The 21,864-nt window shown below is 46.6% G+C and overlaps 1 protein-coding gene and 3 long non-coding RNA genes across 5 annotated transcripts; 1 reads left to right on the top strand and 3 right to left on the bottom strand.

Moving 5' to 3' along the window:
* The first annotated feature begins 216 nt into the window (after nt 1-216).
* Nucleotides 217-21,402, top strand: LOC311117332 (ribonucleases P/MRP protein subunit POP1-like). Its single transcript, XM_084192295.1, has 15 exons — nt 217-283; nt 578-849; nt 1,077-1,252; nt 1,495-1,755; nt 3,874-3,961; nt 4,487-4,695; nt 5,800-6,110; nt 6,323-6,416; nt 9,308-9,416; nt 10,989-11,108; nt 12,231-12,352; nt 16,945-17,133; nt 17,907-18,061; nt 18,394-18,582; nt 20,080-21,402. The coding sequence occupies exons 2-15, from the start codon at nt 588-590 to the stop codon at nt 20,813-20,815; spliced, it is 3,021 nt and encodes a 1,006-aa protein (XP_084048421.1). The 5' UTR covers nt 217-283; nt 578-587; the 3' UTR covers nt 20,816-21,402.
* LOC311117333 lies at nt 6,536-7,443 on the bottom strand. Of its 2 annotated transcripts, none has more exons than XR_014611598.1 (3): nt 7,385-7,443; nt 6,945-7,344; nt 6,536-6,904 (listed from the first exon to the last, which is right to left on the bottom strand). It is a non-coding gene; the product is annotated as an uncharacterized lncRNA (long non-coding RNA). The 2 variants fall into 2 exon arrangements; XR_014611599.1 differs by having other exon boundaries at nt 6,536-6,984; nt 7,105-7,344.
* On the bottom strand, nt 8,246-8,813 carry LOC311117335. Its single transcript, XR_014611601.1, has 3 exons — nt 8,705-8,813; nt 8,385-8,584; nt 8,246-8,304 (listed from the first exon to the last, which is right to left on the bottom strand). It is a non-coding gene; the product is annotated as an uncharacterized lncRNA (long non-coding RNA).
* On the bottom strand, nt 8,849-9,223 carry LOC311117334. The gene is made up of 3 exons (XR_014611600.1): nt 9,105-9,223; nt 8,945-9,064; nt 8,849-8,904 (listed from the first exon to the last, which is right to left on the bottom strand). It is a non-coding gene; the product is annotated as an uncharacterized lncRNA (long non-coding RNA).
* Nucleotides 21,403-21,864: the final 462 nt, after the last annotated feature.

The following is a 21,864-nucleotide window of genomic DNA, read 5'->3' as shown; positions in this document are numbered from 1 at the left end:
ACCCACAATTTATATTATTGTAATCGTTGTGAGTATTGGCAGGATACTGATTCTTTCCAAAAACCGAAATGACGCTAAATTCAAAAAGTGTGATTTATTTTCTCCAAATTTTGCCATATTTTCTTGACGTGAGCAAGTATATCTACTATATACTACATTTCCCATGATCACAATTTAACCGGAACAAGATATACGTCATATTTATGCGGAAGAGATGTAGACAGAAATGTGAGCGTACAGCGTGGTTTTGAAATATGACTGCTCCTGTATTCAGGATTTGAAAGTGAATATATTTTATTTTATCTTTACAAATACATTGTGGTGTGATGGAAGTGGATAACTTTATAACTCGTTAGCGTAGCCTGTTTTTGGCATGCAAAGTAGTTGCTAATTTAGCTAGCTGAGGGCAGATTGAATGGCATGTCTTTCATAGCTTTGCTGACAGTGACTGTGGGCATGCAATTCACTCTTAAATAGTAGCTAGTAGCCTACTCGTGTCCCAGGATAGGATCATTTTGACAGTACCATAAGCCTTGTTATCAATTAGTGATATCATGTTATTGTTTATTTTCTGCAGAGCTATCAAAATGTCTACAGCCAAGCACAGGATGCGCGATAAGAAGATGAGGAACCAGCCGATCAACGTCACCTATTCCTCCCCGGGCCAGGGCAGCTCACACTGGAGGAACGGAGGGCACACCCCTACAGGTCGAGGCCATGATCAGTCTCCACATCCAAGGGGCCAGGGGTCCTCTCACTCAGGCCATGCCCAGGGAGGGGGCTGGGTCCGGGGCCACCAGAGAGGAGGACAGGGGGACTACACACAGGACCTGCCCAAATACATCACTGGTAAGAACACCTTCCTGCACAAGGTTGTCAATGTCTTGATGGTTTTTAAACTGATACAGGTTCTTACTGATCACTTTTGCGTTTCCAATGTTGAACCAGCTGCAAATCAACAGCATATTACAGTATTCCAATGGCATTTAGAACGCGCAAATAATGTCTGTTGTTTCAACACATTGAATCCCAGCCAGCCTTTGTGATGTGCTGTGCTTGCACTCCTCTCTCCTCAGCCTCAGCGTTTGCCAAGGCCCGGGCAGCAGAGGTGAACGCCATGTTGAAGGCCGTCACCAAGACAACAGGCAGCTCCCATGTGTTTGGAGCTCTTCCTAAACACATGAGGAGGAGAGCCATGAGCCATGACACCAAGAGGCTGCCCTGCAGGCTGAGAGACACGGCCAACAACATGGTGGGTTTGTCTAAGTAACACACACGCTCACAGTCACACACATAGTCACACACAGTCACACACAGTCAGTCACAGTGAAACACAGTCTCTCTCTCTTGACTTTATAGCCTGGTGTCCCAGATCTGTGTTCTCTGTTATTGTCATGTCCATACATGGAGGAATGACTAGTCTCATCTAGAGCCAGACTAGTCACATTACACACCAGCAGTGGAAATATTCTGGATGTTTCGTCTCTCATTCAGTTGGAGAAGAGTCAGAAGGCTGGTCAGAAGGTGAAGAAGGAACAGTCCAATAGCAAGAGCCGTAAAGCCCGGCGTCGCCATGGCAACATGCTACTGGAGTTCAACCGGCGCCAGCGGAAGAACCTGTGGCTGGAGACGCACATCTGGCACGCCAAGCGCTTCCACATGGTCAAGAGATGGGGCTACTGTCTGGGAGACAGGCCAACCTACAAGTGTTACAGAGCCTGCTGCAGAGCCATGAGCTCCCACTGTCTACTGCAGGTTAGTGTTAGAGCCTGCTGCAGAGCCATGAGCTCCCACTGTCTACTGCAGGTTAGTGTTAGAGCCTGCTGCAGAGCCATGAGCTCCCACTGTCTACTGCAGGTTAGTGTTAGAGCCTGCTGCAGAGCCATGAGCTCCCACTGTCTACTGCAGGTTAGTGTTACAGAGCCTGCTGCAGAGCCATGAGCTCCCACTGTCTACTGCAGGTTAGTGTTAGAGCCTGCTGCAGAGCCATGAGCTCCCACTGTCTTCTGCAGGTTAGTGTTAGAGCCTGCTGCAGAGCCATGAGCTCCCACTGTCTACTGCAGGTTAGTGTTAGAGCCTGCTGCAGAGCCATGAGCTCCCACTGTCTACTGCAGGTTAGTGTTAGAGCCTGCTGCAGAGCCATGAGCTCCCACTGTCTACTGCAGGTTAGTGTTAGAGCCTGCTGCAGAGCCATGAGCTCCCACTGTCTACTGCAGGTTAGTGTTAGAGCCTGCTGCAGAGCCATGAGCTCCCACTGTCTACTGCAGGTTAGTGTTAGAGCCTGCTGCAGAGCCATGAGCTCCCACTGTCTACTGCAGGTTAGTGTTAGAGCCTGCTGCAGAGCCATGAGCTCCCACTGTCTACTGCAGGTTAGTGTTAGAGCCTGCTGCAGAGCCATGAGCTCCCACTGTCTACTGCAGGTTAGTGTTAGAGCCTGCTGCAGAGCCATGAGCTCCCACTGTCTACTGCAGGTTGGTGTCTTTACCCACGGAGCCTGTTTAGGCTGGATATCTATAAAGCACTTTGGGACAACTAATATAAAATACATTTGATTGATTGATTGATTATAGGGCCCTGTTCAAAGTACTGCTGAATAAGGTTATGAGTTCACCAGACCTGGGATAACTATAGTTTTAAATATGCATTGTGGAAAGTAAAAACATTTCTGGGGGATTATTTGAATACAGATTCCCCAAAAAGACGACTTTTTCTAAACTATTTGAATACAGATCTCAGAAAGCAAATACTTTTTACAAATACTTCCTGACATCGGTATTATAGAAACAACTTTTCTGAAACTATTGGATTGGCTGCCTTCAACTAATGGAAAGGCTGTATCTGGATTGGCATGTTGGATTGGCTGCCTTCAACTAATGGAAAGGCTGTATCTGGATTGGCATGTTGGATTGGCTGCCTTCAACTAATGGAAAGGCTGTATCTGGATTGGCATGTTGGATTGGCTGCCTTCAACTAATGGAAAGGCTGTATCTGGATTGGTATGTTGGATTGGCTGCCTTCAACTAATGGAAAGGCTGTATCTGGATTGGCATGTTGGATTGGCTGCCTTCAACTAATGGAAAGGCTGTATCTGGATTGGTATGTTGCAGATAGAAATAAAATGAATAGAGCACTCCGTTTCATATACTATTCCAATCTGTCTGAACATTCTGTACATTTCCATTCTCCTGAACCGGCCCCAGCTGTAGATAATCAAGTAAAACCAATCAACCAATTATCTATAAATAGGGGGAGGGGTTTGGCCCAGTTTCCTTTTGCGAGGTTGGAGACTTCGCTAGACTGGAAAAATCTCAATTTCTAACACAGAAGTTATTCACACAGATTTTAAAATTTAATTAATTTTTAAATTCAGACTGTAACACAACAAAATGTGGAAAAAGTCAATGGGTGTGAATACTTTCTGAAGGCACTGCAGGTGGATATACTCAACTAATGGCCTGGGACATGACTTGTGATAAGACAAATGTTTAGGCCTGAAAACGTCATTTTCAGGCATTTAGCTAGATCTAGGCAACAGTGAAGGACATGGACTCATCTTAACATTCAAAGTTCAACACTTTTGGAGTTTCAAAACACAGAGGAAATACAGGTATAAAAGAAAACAGTAACACTTGACTTCAAGTTCTTCTAAATAGGTTTACTTTGTGATTACTAAAATAGTAGTCTCTGTAACACAAAGTATATAATAAATGACAACAGTTTTCTACCCAGGTCTGGTGTTCACACGGTACGAACATGAGCGACAACCGCTTTAAATGTTTGCTGTGTGATCAGATGTGAATACAGCAGTTGCCAACTAGTAAAATCAGTTAGTATGTATCCCAAAATGATTCCTCTGTATCCCCTTCTACCCAGGACATGTCCTACTACTGCTGTGTAGAGTTACAGGGACCAGAGGAACAGCTGTTAGCTACCCTCTCTAAGCTGACCAGCAAGGAAGCTGGTGAGTACTGCTTTTCCTGTTCGCTCCTCACAAACAAACCACAGTGTCAATCATGCTAGACGTTTAGATGGTACGAGGTAGACGGCAAAATCGGATGTCATTGTTTTCAACGAGAGCACGACGGTGAAGGCCGCTGAGGCTGGCGGCGGTGAATGACATCAGCCGCCACGGTAGACGGAACTTGCCATCTGCAGTAGCGTTGTTTTCTACCCGGATGTTGATTTGCCCTGTTTAGTGAAATCACCATAGCAACGCATACCGTCGTGCTGGCTTGCTTTTGCCGTCACCCTGTTTCTTGCTTTCTAGTATCGCTATGTCGACTGGTATGACGGTTTTTGCGTCCCTCGTCTAAACGCAGCATCAGTCTCGAGAAATATACAAGTATTTCAGTATACATTTTGAAAAACTTGAACCAACTGTACGAAAAGCTGTGGGATTGGTTCTTCGAGTTGGGTGGTCTATACAAATATGTGACCTCTGCTTTACGGTATTATTGATTGATGACGACATCTGTTGTAACCGCAGGGCCTACGTTTGCAGCAGCCATGTGTGTGTCCGGCAGGAGACAGGGCCGTGTGGTGGTTTACAGGGCAGGACAGTACCCTCTCCAGCCCCTGGGGCCTGTAACGTTCCTCTGGAGACCCAGAACACAGGGGCGGGGCCAGGACGACCAGGACGACCAGGGATCAACACACAGACAGCTGTGGATCTGGGCGCACCCCACCATGAAACCGGTCAGAGGGACTAAAATGCAGAATCAATCAGTATTAGAAGTATTGAGCAAACGTTCAACTATTCATTGATGGTGTAATGTCTTTACCGTTGTCTATAGGCTGGTGCAATCAGATGTCCCCTTTGGGATCAGTAAAGTACTATCGATCAGATGTCCCCTTTGGGATCAGTACAGTACTATCGATCAGATGTCCCCTTTGGGATCAGTACAGTACTATCGATCAGATGTCCCCTTTGGGATCAGTAAAGTACTATCAATCAGATGTCCCCTTTGGGATCAGTAAAGTACTATCAATCAGATGTCCCCTTTGGGATCAGTAAAGTACTATCAATCAGATGTCCCCTTTGGGATCAGTAAAGTACTATCGATCAGATGTCCCCTTTGGGATCAGTACAGTACTATCGATCAAATGTCCCCTTTGGGATCAGTACAGTACTATCGATCAGATGTCCCCTTTGGGATCAGTACAGTACTATCGATCAGATGTCCCCTTTGGGATCAGTAAAGTACTATCAATCAGATGTCCCCTTTGGGATCAGTAAAGTACTATCAATCAGATGTCCCCTTTGGGATCAGTAAAGTACTATCGATCAGATGTCCCCTTTGGGATCAGTACAGTACTATCGATCAAATGTCCCCTTTGGGATCAGTACAGTACTATCGATCAGATGTCCCCTTTGGGATCAGTACAGTACCATCAATCAGATGTCCCCTTTGGGATCAGTACAGTACTATCGATCAGATGTCCCCTTTGGGATCAGTACAGTACCATCAATCAGATGTCCCCTTTGGGATCAGTAAAGTACTATCAATCAGATGTCCCCTTTGGGATCAGTAAAGTACTATCAATCAGATGTCCCCTTTGGGATCAGTACAGTACTATCGATCAGATGTCCCCTTTGGGATCAGTACAGTACTATCGATCAAATGTCCCCTTTGGGATCAGTAAAGTACTATCTTATACTGTAAAGTGACAGGGTAATGCTGTTGATAGTCAGTAGGCCTGGCGATGTAGTGCTTTCATTATTCATCCTTAAAGTAACTGCTGTGTGATGACTGTGTGATGACTGTGTGATGACTGTGTGATGACTGTAACCGTTTTCAGGACCTCCTCCCAGAGCTACAGGCAGTCTGTCAGTGTTCTGAGGCTGTACTTCCACCTGCTCCAGTGGAGCTCCCTGTCCCACAGCCAGCCCTGGCGCCCACCTCTACCCCAGCCCCTACCCCCACTCTGGCCCATGGCCCTGGGGCTTGTCCTGAGGCTGAGCAGGCCTCTGGTTCTGGTTCTAAGAGGAAGTGGTCCTCGGGGGAGCGTGAGGCTGCAGGGCCACCAGCCAAGAAGCTCCTGGGGTGCAGCACCACGTCTGCTACCACACCTGTCACCTGGAGGTCCTCCACCACTGGCATAGTCATCAGGTTGGTTCAAACCTTACTGCTTTCAGAGGCTCTTGAAGCTCTAAGCACATCTCCGTGTTAGCTGTGCCTGGAGGTTGGCACCTTGATGGTGTGAAGACTTCCTGAATGTTAATACATCAGGATTTAGTCATATATTTATTGTTTTCTGTCAATTTATAAACCCTCCCTTTATTCTCAACCGTGTGTGCTTCATGGATGTTGTTGTTTTGCAGTGACCTCACAATGGAGATGGTGCGCTATCGTCTGATTGGACCCCTATCACATTCCGTTCTGACTGAAACCCTGGCCCCTGCCACACACCGTGATGTAAGAACCTGCGATGATTTATCTAGAGGCCGGCTAATATCCTGTAACCTGGGATGATTTATCTAGAGGCCAGCTAATATCCTGTAACCTGGGATGATTTATCTAGAGGCCAGCTAATATCCTGTAACCTGGGATGATTTATCTAGAGGCCAGCTAATATCCTGTAACCTGGGATGATTTATCTAGAGACCAGCTAATATCCTGTAACCTGGGATGATTTATCTAGAGACCAGCTAATATCCTGTAACCTGGGATGATTTATCTAGAGGCCAGCTAATATCCTGTAACCTGGGATGATTTATCTAGAGACCAGCTAATATCCTGTAACCTGGGATGATTTATCTAGAGACCAGCTAATATCCTGTAACCTGGGATGATTTATCTAGAGGCCAGCTAATATCCTGTAACCTGGGATGATTTATCTAGAGGCCAGCTAATATCCTGTAACCTGGGATGATTTATCTAGAGACCAGCTAATATCCTGTAACCTGGGATGATTTATCTAGAGACCGGCTAATATCCTGTAACCTGGGATGATTTATCTAGAGACCAGCTAATATCCTGTAACCTGGGATGATTTATCTAGAGACCGGCTAATATCCTGTAACCTGGGATGATTTATCTAGAGACCGGCTAATATCCTGTAACCTGGGATGATTTATCTAGAGACCGGCTAATATCCTGTAACCTGGGATGATTTATCTAGAGACCAGCTAATATCCTGTAACCTGGGATGATTTATCTAGAGACCAGCTAATATCCTGTAACCTGGGATGATTTATCTAGAGACCAGCTAATATCCTGTAACCTGGGATGATTTATCTAGAGACCAGCTAATATCCTGTAACCTGGGATGATTTATCTAGAGGCCAGCTAATATCCTGTAACCTGGGATGATTTATCTAGAGACCAGCTAATATCCTGTAACCTGGGATGATTTATCTAGAGACCAGCTAATATACTGTAACCTGGGATGATTTATCTAGAGACCAGCTAATATCCTGTAACCTGGGATGATTTATCTAGAGACCAGCTAATATACTGTAACCTGGGATGATTTATCTAGAGACCAGCTAATATACTGTAACCTGGGATGATTTATCTAGAGACCAGCTAATATCCTGTAACCTGGGATGATTTATCTAGAGACCAGCTAATATCCTGTAACCTGGGATGATTTATCTAGAGACCAGCTAATATCCTGTAACCTGGGATGATTTATCTAGAGACCGGCTAATATCCTGTAACCTGGGATGATTTATCTAGAGACCAGCTAATATCCTGTAACCTGGGATGATTTATCTAGAGACCGGCTAATATCCTGTAACCTGGGATGATTTATCTAGAGACCGGCTAATATCCTGTAACCTGGGATGATTTATCTAGAGACCGGCTAATATCCTGTAACCTGGGATGATTTATCTAGAGACCAGCTAATATCCTGTAACCTGGGATGATTTATCTAGAGACCAGCTAATATACTGTAACCTGGGATGATTTATCCAGAGACCAGCTAATATCCTGTAACCTGGGATGATTTATCTAGAGACCGGCTAATATCCTGTAACCTGGGATGATTTATCCAGAGACCAGCTAATATCCTGTAACCTGGGATGATTTATCTAGAGACCGGCTAATATCCTGTAACCTGGGATGATTTATCTAGAGACCGGCTAATATCCTGTAACCTGGGATGATTTATCCAGAGACCAGCTAATATCCTGTAACCTGGGATGATTTATCTAGAGGCCAGCTAATATCCTGTAACCTGGGATGATTTATCTAGAGACCGGCTAATATCCTGTAACCTGGGATGATTTATCTAGAGGCCAGCTAATATCCTGTAACCTGGGATGATTTATCTAGAGACCAGCTAATATCCTGTAACCTGGGATGATTTATCTAGAGGCCAGCTAATATCCTGTAACCTGGGATGATTTATCTAGAGACCGGCTAATATCCTGTAACCTGGGATGATTTATCTAGAGACCAGCTAATATCCTGTAACCTGGGATGATTTATCTAGAGGCCAGCTAATATCCTGTAACCTGGGATGATTTATCTAGAGACCAGCTAATATCCTGTAACCTGGGATGATTTATCTAGAGACCAGCTAATATCCTGTAACCTGGGATGATTTATCTAGAGACCAGCTAATATCCTGTAACCTGGGATGATTCATCTAGAGGCCAGCTAATATCCTGTAACCTGGGATGATTTATCTAGAGGCCAGCTAATATCCTGTAACCTGGGATGATTTATCTAGAGGCCGGCTAATATCCTGTAACCTGGGATGATTTATCTAGAGACCAGCTAATATCCTGTAACCTGGGATGATTTATCTAGAGGCCAGCTAATATCCTGTAACCTGGGATGATTTATCTAGAGGCCAGCTAATATCCTGTAACCTGGGATGATTTATCTAGAGACCGGCTAATATCCTGTAACCTGGGATGATTTATCTAGAGACCAGCTAATATCCTGTAACCTGGGATGATTTATCTAGAGGCCAGCTAATATCCTGTAACCTGGGATGATTTATCTAGAGACCAGCTAATATCCTGTAACCTGGGATGATTTATCTAGAGACCAGCTAATATCCTGTAACCTGGGATGATTTATCTAGAGACCAGCTAATATCCTGTAACCTGGGATGATTTATCTAGAGACCGGCTAATATCCTGTAACCTGGGATGATTTATCTAGAGACCAGCTAATATCCTGTAACCTGGGATGATTTATCTAGAGGCCAGCTAATATCCTGTAACCTGGGATGATTTATCTAGAGGCCAGCTAATATCCTGTAACCTGGGATGATTTATCTAGAGGCCAGCTAATATCCTGTATGTTCCAGTGTAAGGCGTTAGTCAGGTGTTCTGTCTTTATTCCAGGCTGCTAGTAAAGCCGGACCATCTCCTTTCTGGTGGTCAGATCACTGCAGAGACGACTGCAACGTGACTCTTCATCGACAACAAGCTGGTGTCTTCAACGTCCTCAAAGGTGGGTTACTTACAGCTACGTTCCTCATTCATTACAACAACAACAACAAAACATATGCCATTTAGCAGACGCTTTTATCCAAAGCGACTTACAGTCATGTGCGCATAAATTTTTACGTATGGGTGGTCCCGGGGATCGAACCCACTACCCTGGCGTTACAAGAGCCATTCTCTACCAGCTGAGCTACAGAGGACCACATCAATTCATTAGATTACAGTCCCCCTGTAGCTCAGCTGGTAGAGCACGGCGCTTGCAACGCCAGGGTAGTGGGTTCGATCCCCGGGACCACCCATACGTAAAAATGTATGCACACATGACTGTAAGTCGCTTTGGATAAAAGCGTCCGCTAAATGGCATATTATTATTATTATTATTATATTATAGATCAGGGCTCTCCAACCCTGTTCCTGGAGAGCTACCCTCCTGTAGGTTTTCGTTTCAACCCCAGCTGTAACTAACCTGATTCAGTTTATCAACCAGCTAATTATTATGATCGTGCCCTAGATTAGGGTTGGAGCGTAAACCTACAGGAGGGGGTCTCTCCAGGAACAGGGTTGGAGTTAAAACCTACAGGAGGGTAGCTCTCCAGGAACAGGGTTGGAGTTAAAACCTACAGGAGGTTATCTCTCCAGGAACAGGGTTGGAGTTAAAACCTACAGGAGGGTATGTCTCCAGGAACAGGGTTGGGGTTAAAACCTACAGGAGGGTATCTCTCCAGGAACAGGGTTGGGGTTAAAACCTACAGGAGGGTAGCTCTCCAGGAACAGGGTTGGGGTTAAAACCTACAGGAGGGTAGCTCTCCAGGAACAGGGTTGGAGTTAAAACCTACAGGAGGGTATCTCTCCAGGAACAGGGTTGGAGTTAAAACCTACAGGAGGGTCTCTCTCCAGGAACAGGGTTGGAGTTAAAACCTACAGGAGGGTATCTCTCCAGGAACAGGGTTAGAGTTAAAACCTACAGGAGGGTATCTCTCCAGGAACAGGGTTAGAGTTAAAACCTACAGGAGGGTATCTCTCCAGGAACAGGGTTAGAGTTAAAACCTACAGGAGGGTAGCTCTCTAGGATTAGATCAACTTTATTATCATGTCATGTTGTGTATCAACATTCAGAGTAGTTGTTATTGTATACTTTGTTAGTGGCGCAATTGGACTGTGTCAGTCAAAGGTTTGGACACACCTACTCACTCCAGGGTTTTTCTTTATTTTTACTATTTTCTACATTGTAGAATAATAGTGAAGACATCAAAACTATGAAATAATACATATGGAATCATGTACAATGTAGAAAATAGTAAAAAATAAAGAAAAACCCTGGAAAGAGTAGGTGTGTCCAAACGTTTGACTGGTACTGTAAATATATATCCTTTATTTGATCAGGGAGTCCTACAGAGACCAAGATCTTTTGCAAATGAGCCCTAAATGACAAAAATAAATAGAAAATGCAAAGCAGAAACTAAAACACGGTCACAGGAAACACACATTCATCCGTAATAAGGTCCTCAATCAGTTTTCTGAATGGCCCTAGAGGCACCAAAGCGTAACTCATGTCTGTGCCTGTCTGTCTCCCCCTCAGGTGTGTTCTCCACAGCGGAGGTCCCAGCCGGCTCAGTTCTGGGTCTGACGGTGGATGACCCCAGATTGACCTTACCAAACAAGAGAAGCGTGGCCGTGCCCGACATCAGGAAGGAACAAGGTAACCTCTGAGCCAGCAGGCAGGGTGGGGGTTGGTTCAGACGGGTCGGATATAGTTGACATTACATCATTATACTCCTTTAGGGTGATTATACCTGGGCCATGCTCAGAACACACAAATAGGAGTGAAACTGTGAGGTTGCCCTACTACCTAATATCCAATAAGAACGCATGCAAGAAAATGTAATACATTGTGCCCTGCTGAACAGGACCCTGTGTTTGTGAATGTGATAGTCCTGGGAATAGGTCCTGAGGGTAGGGAGGTTCTGTGGGTACTTCTCTGGTCTTCTGGTCCTGTCTGAGGCTGGTTGTGGGTCTTCTCTGGTCCTGTCTGAGGCTGGTTGTGGGTCTTCTGTTCCAGTCTGAGGCTGGTTGTGGGTCTTCTCTGGTCTTCTGGTCCTGTCTGAGGCTGGTTGTGGGTCTTCTCTGGTCCTGTCTGAGGCTGGTTGTGGGTCTTCTGTTCCAGTCTGAGGCTGGTTGTGGGTCTTCTCTGGTCTTCTGGTCCTGTCTGAGGCTGGTTGTGGGTCTTCTCTGGTCCTGTCTGAGGCTGGTTGTGGGTCTTCTGTTCCAGTCTGAGGCTGGTTGTGGGTCTTCTCTGGTCCTGTCTGAGGCTGGTTGTGGGTCTTCTCTGGTCCTGTCTGAGGCTGGTTGTGGGTCTTCTGGTCCTGTCTGAGGCTGGTTGTGGGTCTTCTCTGGTCCTGTCTGAGGCTGGTTGTGGGTCTTCTGGTCCTGTCTGAGGCTGGTTGTGGGTCTTCTCTGGTCCTGTCTGAGGCTGGTTGTGGGTCTTCTCTGGTCTTCTGGTCCTGTCTGAGGCTGGTTGTGGGTCTTCTCTGGTCCTGTGCTCCTGGGGAGCCTCTGCTCATCCATGCAGATGTCCCAGGTTCGAATCCTGGCAGGACCCTGTGCTCAGACCACGCCCACAGAGGGTCACACACACTTCCTTATTTACCTTTTAGTACCTGGCTGGGTGTTGCATCACACACTTCTGCTTCCTGATTTAGTGGATATAGAGCTACTAGGTGAAGCCATAGATGTTGCCAGCTAGTTGGGTGCTTCCTCCGGTCTACACACACTCCTGAGTACCTGGTCATACGGGAGTATGCCCTCTGTCATGTTGTTTCAGGAGAGAACGAAGAGAGGAGGAGGGAACTGATGTTAAAGGGGATCCCTGAACACCTCAGCCAGAGTTCCCTGTGGGACCGGTCTGTCCGCGACAACGTCACACACAACAAGATGACAGACCAGGTACTGAACCGTAGCATCATGTCTGTCAATATATCATTACTAAAGGTGTGTCCCCCAGGAGACTCTACCCAGGAAGAAGAGTCCAATCTTTTTTCCTCTGTCATGTTTGATTGTTCTCCGAGAATCCACCCTGCTGTTTAATTGAATCCTTGACTGCATCTGTAGCTAGGTTTCCATCCAATGGGCGACAGATTTTCATGTGAATATTCCAAAATCAGCATAAAAACAATCTGCACATTGTCCCACCAGAGATTTCCATCACATTGACTTGTTGCAGATAAAGGCTGTGTGAGACGACGTAGTGGAGATAATAATACCTTCTGTTGGTAAATTCCCAGGTACCGAATAAACAAGTTAGATGGGCTTCCATCGCATTTTCAACTCTATGGTTTTGTCACAGAAACTGTTAAGCTATATAGCCAATGTTCCCTGACAGGTTCTGGACCATGTTCTACAGACAACAGGTTCTGGACCATGCTCTACAGACAACAGGTTCTGGACCATGTTCTATAGACAACAGGTTCTGGACCATGTTCTACAGACAACAGGTTCTGGATCATGTTCTACAGACAACAGGTTCTGGACCATGTTCTACAGACAACAGGTTCTGGACCATGTTCTACAGACAACAGGTTCTGGACCATGTTCTACAGACAACAGGTTCTGGACCATGTTCTACAGACAACAGGTTCTGGACCATGTTCTATAGCCAACAGGTTCTGGACCATGTTCTACAGACAACAGGTTCTGGACCATGTTCTACAGACAACAGGTTCTGGACCATGTTCTATAGCCAACAGGTTCTGGACCATGTTCTACAGACAACAGGTTCTGGACCATGTTCTATAGCCAACAGGTTCTGGACCATGTTCTACAGACAACAGGTTCTGGACCATGTTCTACAGACAACAGGTTCTGGACCATGTTCTATAGCCAACAGGTTCTGGACCATGTTCTACAGACAACAGGTTCTGGACCATGTTCTACAGACAACAGGTTCTGGACCATGTTCTACAGACAACAGGTTCTGGACCATGTTCTATAGCCAACAGGTTCTGGACCATGTTCTACAGACCAGTTCACTGACAGTGGACAGGGTAGGTTATATGGAGAAGAGACATATTTTTATTTGGTAATTGGCAGCCAGGCGTTGATCATCATGTCACCAGCATTCTAATAAAACCCTCTATTTATTGGAAATGTACATGAAGCTCATCGCCCTCCATCACCACCATGAAGCTCATCACCCTCCATCATCACCCTCCATCACCACCATGAAGCTCATCACCCTCCATCACCACCATGAAGCTCATCACCCTCCATCACCACCATGAAGCTCATCACACCTCCATCACCACCATGAAGCTCATCACCCTCCATCACCACCATGAAGCTCATCACCCTCCATCACCACCATGAAGCTCATCACACCTCCATCACCACCATGAAGCTCATCACCCTCCATCACCACCATGAAGCTCATCACACCTCCATCACCACCATGAAGCTCACCACCCTCCATCACCACCATGAAGCTCACCACCCTCCATCACCACCATGAAGCTCACCACCCTCCATCACCACCATGAAGCTCAGCACCCTCCATCATCACCCTCCATCACCACCATGAAGCTCATCACCCTCCATCACCACCATGAAGCTCATCACACCTCCATCACCACCATGAAGCTCATCACCCTCCATCACCACCATGAAGCTCATCACCCTCCATCACCACCATGAAGCTCATCACCCTCCATCACCACCATGAAGCTCAGCACCCTCCATCATCACCCTCCATCACCACCATGAAGCTCATCACCCTCCATCACCACCATGAAGCTCAGCACCCTCCATCATCACCCTCCATCACCACCATGAAGCTCATCACCCTCCATCACCACCATGAAGCTCATCACACCTCCATCACCACCATGAAGCTCATCACACCTCCATCACCACCATGAAGCTCATCACCCTCCATCACCACCATGAAGCTCATCACCCTCCATCACCACCATGAAGCTCAGCACCCTCCATCATCACCCTCCATCACCACCATGAAGCTCATCACACCTCCATCACCACCATGAAGCTCATCACCCTCCATCACCACCATGAAGCTCATCACCCTCCATCACCACCATGAAGCTCATCACCCTCCATCACCACCATGAAGCTCATCACCCTCCATCACCACCATGAAGCTCATCACCCTCCATCACCACCATGAAGCTCATCACCCTCCATCACCACCATGAAGCTCATCACCCTCCATCACCACCATGAAGCTCATCACCCTCCATCACCACCATGAAGCTCATCACCCTCCATCACCACCATGAAGCTCATCACACCTCCATCACCACCATGAAGCTCATCACCCTCCATCACCACCATGAAGCTCATCACACCTCCATCACCACCATGAAGCTCACCACCCTCCATCACCACCATGAAGCTCACCACCCTCCATCACCACCATGAAGCTCACCACCCTCCATCACCACCATGAAGCTCAGCACCCTCCATCATCACCCTCCATCACCACCATGAAGCTCATCACCCTCCATCACCACCATGAAGCTCATCACACCTCCATCACCACCATGAAGCTCATCACCCTCCATCACCACCATGAAGCTCATCACCCTCCATCACCACCATGAAGCTCATCACCCTCCATCACCACCATGAAGCTCAGCACCCTCCATCATCACCCTCCATCACCACCATGAAGCTCATCACCCTCCATCACCACCATGAAGCTCAGCACCCTCCATCATCACCCTCCATCACCACCATGAAGCTCATCACCCTCCATCACCACCATGAAGCTCATCACACCTCCATCACCACCATGAAGCTCATCACACCTCCATCACCACCATGAAGCTCATCACCCTCCATCACCACCATGAAGCTCATCACCCTCCATCACCACCATGAAGCTCAGCACCCTCCATCATCACCCTCCATCACCACCATGAAGCTCATCACACCTCCATCACCACCATGAAGCTCATCACCCTCCATCACCACCATGAAGCTCATCACCCTCCATCACCACCATGAAGCTCATCACCCTCCATCACCACCATGAAGCTCATCACCCTCCATCACCACCATGAAGCTCATCACCCTCCATCACCACCATGAAGCTCATCACCCTCCATCACCACCATGAAGCTCATCACCCTCCATCACCACCATGAAGCTCATCACCCTCCATCACCACCATGAAGCTCAGCAGAACGTATTTAATCTGCCTATAAACTCTTAATGTTTCTCCATGTGGAAGTACAACGTAACATATCATGGCCTGACTCCAAGTTTACTTTGCATAATACATTTTACCAACACAAAAAGATCAGGCGGGAACTGTCTAAGGAACATTTTTCTGTTGACATTTGTGAAATTGTAGCGACACTGTGTTTCTATGACACCTGTGGTGAATCATTATCATACGGTCACACCTGTGGTGATTCATTATCATACGGTCACACCTGTGGTGATTCATTATCATACGGTCACACCTGTGGTGATTCATTATCATACGGTCACACCTGTGGTGATTCATTATCATACGGTCACACCTGTGGTGAATCATTATCATACGGTCACACCTGTGGTGAATCATTATCATACGGTCACACCTGTGGTGATTCATTATCATACGGTCACACCTGTGGTGAATCATTATCATACGGTCACACCTGTGGTGAATCATTATCATACGGTCACACCTGTGGTGAATCATTATCATACGGTCACGCCTGTGGTGATTCATTATCATACGGTCACACCTGTGGTGAATCATTATCATACGGTCACACCTGTGCTGATTCATTATCATACGGTCACACCTGTGGTGAATCATTATCATACGGTCACACCTGTGGTGAATCATTATCATACGGTCACGCCTGTGGTGATTCATTATCATACGGTCACACCTGTGGTGAATCATTATCATACGGTCACACCTGTGGTGAATCATTATCATACGGTCACACCTGTGGTGAATCATTATCATACGGTCACACCTGTGGTGATTCATTATCATACGGTCACACCTGTGGTGAATCATTATCATACGGTCACACCTGTGGTGAATCATTATCATACGGTCACACCTGTGGTGAATCATTATCATACGGTCACACCTGTGGTGAATCATTATCATACGGTCACGCCTGTGGTGATTCATTATCATACGGTCACACCTGTGGTGAATCATTATCATACGGTCACACCTGTGGTGAATCATTATCATACGGTCACACCTGTGCTGATTCATTATCATACGGTCACACCTGTGGTGAATCATTATCATACGTTCACACCTGTGGTGAATCATTATCATACGGTCATGCCTGTGGTGATTCATTATCATACGGTCACACCTGTGGTGAATCATTATCATACGGTCACACCTGTGGTGAATCATCATCATACGGTCACACCTGTGGTGATTCATTATCATACGGTCACACCTGTGGTGGTTCATTATCATACGCTGTGACTTGCATAAAAACTTTGGTTGGAAACGTGGTTTGTGTCTCCCATATCATTCCTCTCTCTGTCTGCAGGAACTAAACAGACTGCGTAATGATGTTCTGGTCCCAGGCTCCAGACTACCCACCCCCCTGCAGGGTAGAGTACCCGTCCTACTGGTGCAGCAGTCTGGGAAGAGCCAGGGCACAGAGATGGGGTCCTGGGGTACGGGCTGGGACCTGCTGCTACCCAAGGCCTGGGGCATGGCCTTCTGGGTACCTCTGGTATGGACTACACACTGATGTTGCAGCTTAAATGGTACCTTATTCCCTATATAGTGCACTACTTTAGACCAGGACCCAATGGCACCTTATTCCCTATATAGTGCACTACTTTAGACCAGGACCCAATGGCACCTTATTCCCTATATAGTGCACTACTTTAGACCAGGACCCAATGGCACCTTATTCCCTATATAGTGCACTACTTTAGACCAGGACCCAATGGCAACTTATTCCCTATATAGTGCACTACTTTAGACCAGGACCCAATGGCAACTTATTCCCTATATAGTGCACTACTTTAGACCAGGACCCAATGGTACCTTATTCCCTATATAGTGCACTACTTTAGACCAGGACCCAATGGCACCTTATTCCCTATATAGTGCACTACTTTAGACCAGGACCCAATGGCACCTTATTCCCTATATAGTGCACTACTTTAGACCAGGACCCAATGGCACCTTATTCCCTATATAGTGCACTACTTTAGACCAGGACCCAATGGCAACTTATTCCCTATATAGTGCACTACTTTAGACCAGGACCCAATGGCAACTTATTCCCTATATAGTGCACTACTTTAGACCAGGACCCAATGGCAACTTATTCCCTATATAGTGCACTACTTTAGACCAGGACCCAATGGCAACTTATTCCCTATACCTCCACCTCCTCTCCTCTCCACCCCACCTCCACCCCCTCTCCTCTCCACCCCCTCTCCTCTCCACCTCCTCTCCTCTCCTCTCCTCTCCACCTCCTCTCCTCTCCTTCAGGTGTATAGAGGAGTACGAATCGGAGGGCTGAGGATGAGTCTGAAACACGCCCAGAATAAAGGAGAGCCTCACTTTCCCCACGACTACCCAGACTGCCCTGCAGGAGCACGCTTCCAGGAAGAGCAGGAGGCTGAGCTGCTGGCCAAGTTCAGGAGGTGAGGAGGGGGTTTGGCATCACCTGATGTAACTCCAGGTGTATTGAGGGAAAAAGTCAATGTTTGATAAAGAAAGTCCAACTCACTGGTATTCTGGATGTTCCATAATGTAACCAACGTATTAATAAAGGATCTGTAATAACACTGTTATTGAGATTCAAGTCAGATTACTGGTGAGAGTTTTAATATAAAACTATCCTTTTGAGTTTGATATTGAGCTAATTTCCAGTGGAGGCTAATGACTGTGTTATGGATTATTGTTATTTAAACGGCTGGGCTGCTCCTTGTACCCTGAAACAGTTTGACTAGAACATGACCCCTGACCTCTGTAGGCGCCCACCAGCCAAACGGACCAATTACATCAAACACGGCTGCCTGGCTCCGTTCCGTTGTCCCTGGCAACAGCTGGCCGAGGAGTGGGAGTTGATCGTGAAGGAGGGAGGAGGAAGAGGAGGAGAGGAGGCTGTCGCACCGATGGAACAGGAAGTGACATCACCCCAGAGTAACTTCACAGTCTTGAGGTAGATGCCACTTATGGATGATGCTGTATATGTAAGGGTTAAACACTGAGCTCTGAACATCATCTGTAAATAATGGACCATGTGGTAGGGCCGCTTGGTGCAGTGATATTTAGAACGTTATGAGGCATCTATTGTTGGAACTACTTCAGAGGTGTCCAATATCTTCTCAACTGTCCGTATATCTGAAGTTAATGCACACTCTAGAATGCCCTTCTACCCAATCAGAATCGAGTATTCAACAAAACAGACGGGGTTGGCTTAGATTGTTGACATGTCAACTATATTTCGTCTCCAATGTTTATTGAAAACAGAAATACATTTGCAAAATGAGCACTCGTTGTCTCTCAAATCCATCGTTCCAGTTGTTGTTGGTAAGCTAGCGAATGTTTGCCATATTAGCATAGACATGACATCAGTCAAAACATCTCAAAACAAGACTTGGTATCAAGAACAAGATAACTAGCTGAAACGAGACGCCTACGATTCCCCACAAGGCAGCTTCTGGTCATTGTTGCTAGCGATCTGACCATCCAGAATCATTACGACACACGGCCTTCTGCCCCATTTTGAAGCGTGCACTTATTTTTCATTTTCGTGACGTTGTCAGCTAACCTGTCTATAAGACACATCTTAACTAGCTTATAGTATCCTGCTTAGCCCGTGTTTTCACATCACAAAAACGACATGTTTTGTAAGGGAAAGTTCCTAAGTCCGATGTCCTCCTCATATTCTGTTAGGGCTCAATTCAATCCGTGTCGTGGAAGTTCATCTTTACAGCGTGATTGACATTTTAAAGGCAACGTTCCCGCTTTAGCGGAGACTGCATTCACGGTAAACGCTGCATACGTCGGCTCAATAGGAAATTACCTTTACATTTCTATAGCGGAATCTGTAGCGTTTTAGCTTTACTGATTGACTAGAGCCCTGAATCGCAGCATTAAAGTGTTTTTCATTATATCCACTATTAGTTACATCCTCTCCTCTGCATAACTAATAGTATTAATTCATCATGTTTTAATAATTGCGTTTCACCTTTTATAAAGACCCCTATTTTTGTTTTAATAATGACTATCTTTTTTTTCCCCAAAGTGTAGCGTAGTGTTTGACAGCTCTCATGCATAACCCCTCCCCAGCCTACCTTTGATGATGATGAGAACATCCAGACCCTAATTACTGCCATACATCAGAGATTGTCCTCGTAAAATCAGCAGCCTAGAGTAATGGCTGACTTCATGAGCTCAAATGTTATTAGATTTTACTGCGTTTTGGCTGCATCCATTTTGTGGCGCTGGGAATCACTGGGCGGTTAAAAAAAACAAAAAACATTTCATACCTTTTTAAGACCACTTTGTTGGTTCACTGAGGGTACAAAGTGGCTTTCCTAGAAGTCGTGGCCGTATTATATAAACGCTGAGCTGTGATTGGGTGTTTCTGTGTTCCGCAGTATGAACACTGATCCCTGATTTTATTTTATTTTTTTGTCTCTGTGTTCTTCAGGAACAGGAAGTCTCTAAGGCAGCTGTCAGCTTGGTGTCGCCCCACTTCCTCTAAATGTCAGAGGGCACGTAATCTGGGCTCAACGCCACCACTCAACCGTAACGTTGCAGCGTCTCTCCTCTCAGCCCACGGTGGAGGCAGCCTGGTGTGGACCCGTCTCTCCCTCCTCACCAAGGGCCGACCGGAGCAGCACGCTCTGGTGTGCGTCCCCACCGCAGATGACCTCCAGCTGGTTCGGAAGGAGCCGGGCTGCACCGGCCCCCAGGAGCCTCTCCACACTGACCACTTCAAGAGCCGTGTCAAACGCCCACACAAGAAGGACCACAACAAACCTGGAGCATCGTCCTCCGCCAAGCCTGAAAACAAGCAGTCTGACCCTGCCTCCGCCCCAGCCCCTAGTGTCAACCCTGGTCCTGAGCCCAGTTCCTCTTCCAGCCTCACTCTGGGTCCAGACATCACCACCCCCTCTTCCTCCTGTACCTCAGCCCTGACCCTGGGTCTCTGGCCGGAGCCCCTGCCCAGCGTCACCTCCCACTGCTCCAGGGTGACTCTGGGCTGGGTGACCCAGGGGGACTTCTCCCTGTCGGCTGGCTGTGGGGAGGCTCTTGGGTTCCTCAGCCTCACTGGCCTCCTACACACCCTGCTCAGACAGCCTGACAGCCAGAGAGGATTGGTGCTGCTACGGAACCCTGGGTCAATGCAGTACCACTTTGCTAAGATCAACATAGAGGTCTGAGGACTGGTTCTTCGCTAAGATCAACAGAGGTCTGTGGAGTAATGCAGGTTCAACCCCACATCGCTACAGTCCCGCTTCGCTTGGACCCAGCTATGTAAAGCCACAGACTTTGTTCTGAGAAAAACATTGTGCCTTGTGCGAGTCCCTTCACCTCATCCCTATTAGGGGGACTAGATATAACATGTATGGCATGCATGGCATGCACACAGAACATTACACATATTGAATGTCACATTATGCATTGTTTGAGTGGATTAACTTTTGCTTGATAATAATTCCCCATAGGATTTCTGGGAGTTTTCATTTGAGTTGAGATGACAGTTATTTTAAGTTCAATATTGTTTCCACCTAAGGGACTGCCTGTGTACTGGTTCTGTAGAGAAGTCATCAATCATTCTTTGGTTTGCCTCGATTCCCATTGTTGTGAAAACAGATCTTTGTTGGATTTGAGAGCTCTAGTTTAAATGGTTGACAATAAAATCCCTCTACTCCAATCTGAGTTATCTAAAGCCTATTCCCTGTCAGACACTGAGTTACTGTAGTGTAGCCTAGCCTGCACAGCGATAGCTACTGTTTACAGCACATGGTAGTTGTCTAGTGAGACCTAGCTAACAGTGCGTAGCCTAGCCTGCACAGCGATAGCTACTGTTTACAGCACATGGTAGTTGTCTAGTGAGACCTAGCTAACAGTGCGTAGCCTAGCCTGCACAGCGATAGCTACTGTTTACAGCACATGGTAGTTGTCTAGTGAGACCTAGCTAACAGTGCGTAGCCTAGCCTGCACAGCGATAGCTACTGTTTACAGCACATGGTAGTTGTCTAGTGAGACCTAGCTAACAGTGTGTAGCCTAGCCTGCACAGCGATAGCTACTGTTTACAGCACATGGTAGTTGTCTAGTGAGACCTAGCTAACAGTGTGTAGCCTAGCCTGCACAGCGATAGCTACTGTTTACAGCACATGGTAGTTGTCTAGTGAGACCTAGCTAACAGTGCGTAGCCTAGCCTGCACAGCGATAGCTACTGTTAATGCACATGGTAGTTGTCTAGTG

Source organism: Coregonus lavaretus (genome assembly GCF_964263955.1).
Source record: "Coregonus lavaretus genome assembly, contig: HAP1_SCAFFOLD_413, whole genome shotgun sequence".
Lineage (NCBI taxonomy): Eukaryota > Metazoa > Chordata > Actinopteri > Salmoniformes > Salmonidae > Coregonus > Coregonus lavaretus.
The sequence above is the reverse complement of the archived record's forward strand: the minus strand, read 5'-3'. Positions and strand labels throughout refer to the sequence as shown.

Bases quoted from the DNA above. Each gene is read 5' to 3' on its own strand.
- LOC311117332 (XM_084192295.1), top strand. From the start codon at position 588: ATGTCTACAGCCAAGCACAGGATGCGCGATAAGAAGATGAGGAACCAG. The intron at 4,696-5,799 runs GTCAGAGGGACT...AACCGTTTTCAG, and splicing joins CGCACCCCACCATGAAACCG to GACCTCCTCCCAGAGCTACA. The intron at 6,111-6,322 runs GTTGGTTCAAAC...GTTGTTTTGCAG, and splicing joins ACCACTGGCATAGTCATCAG to TGACCTCACAATGGAGATGG.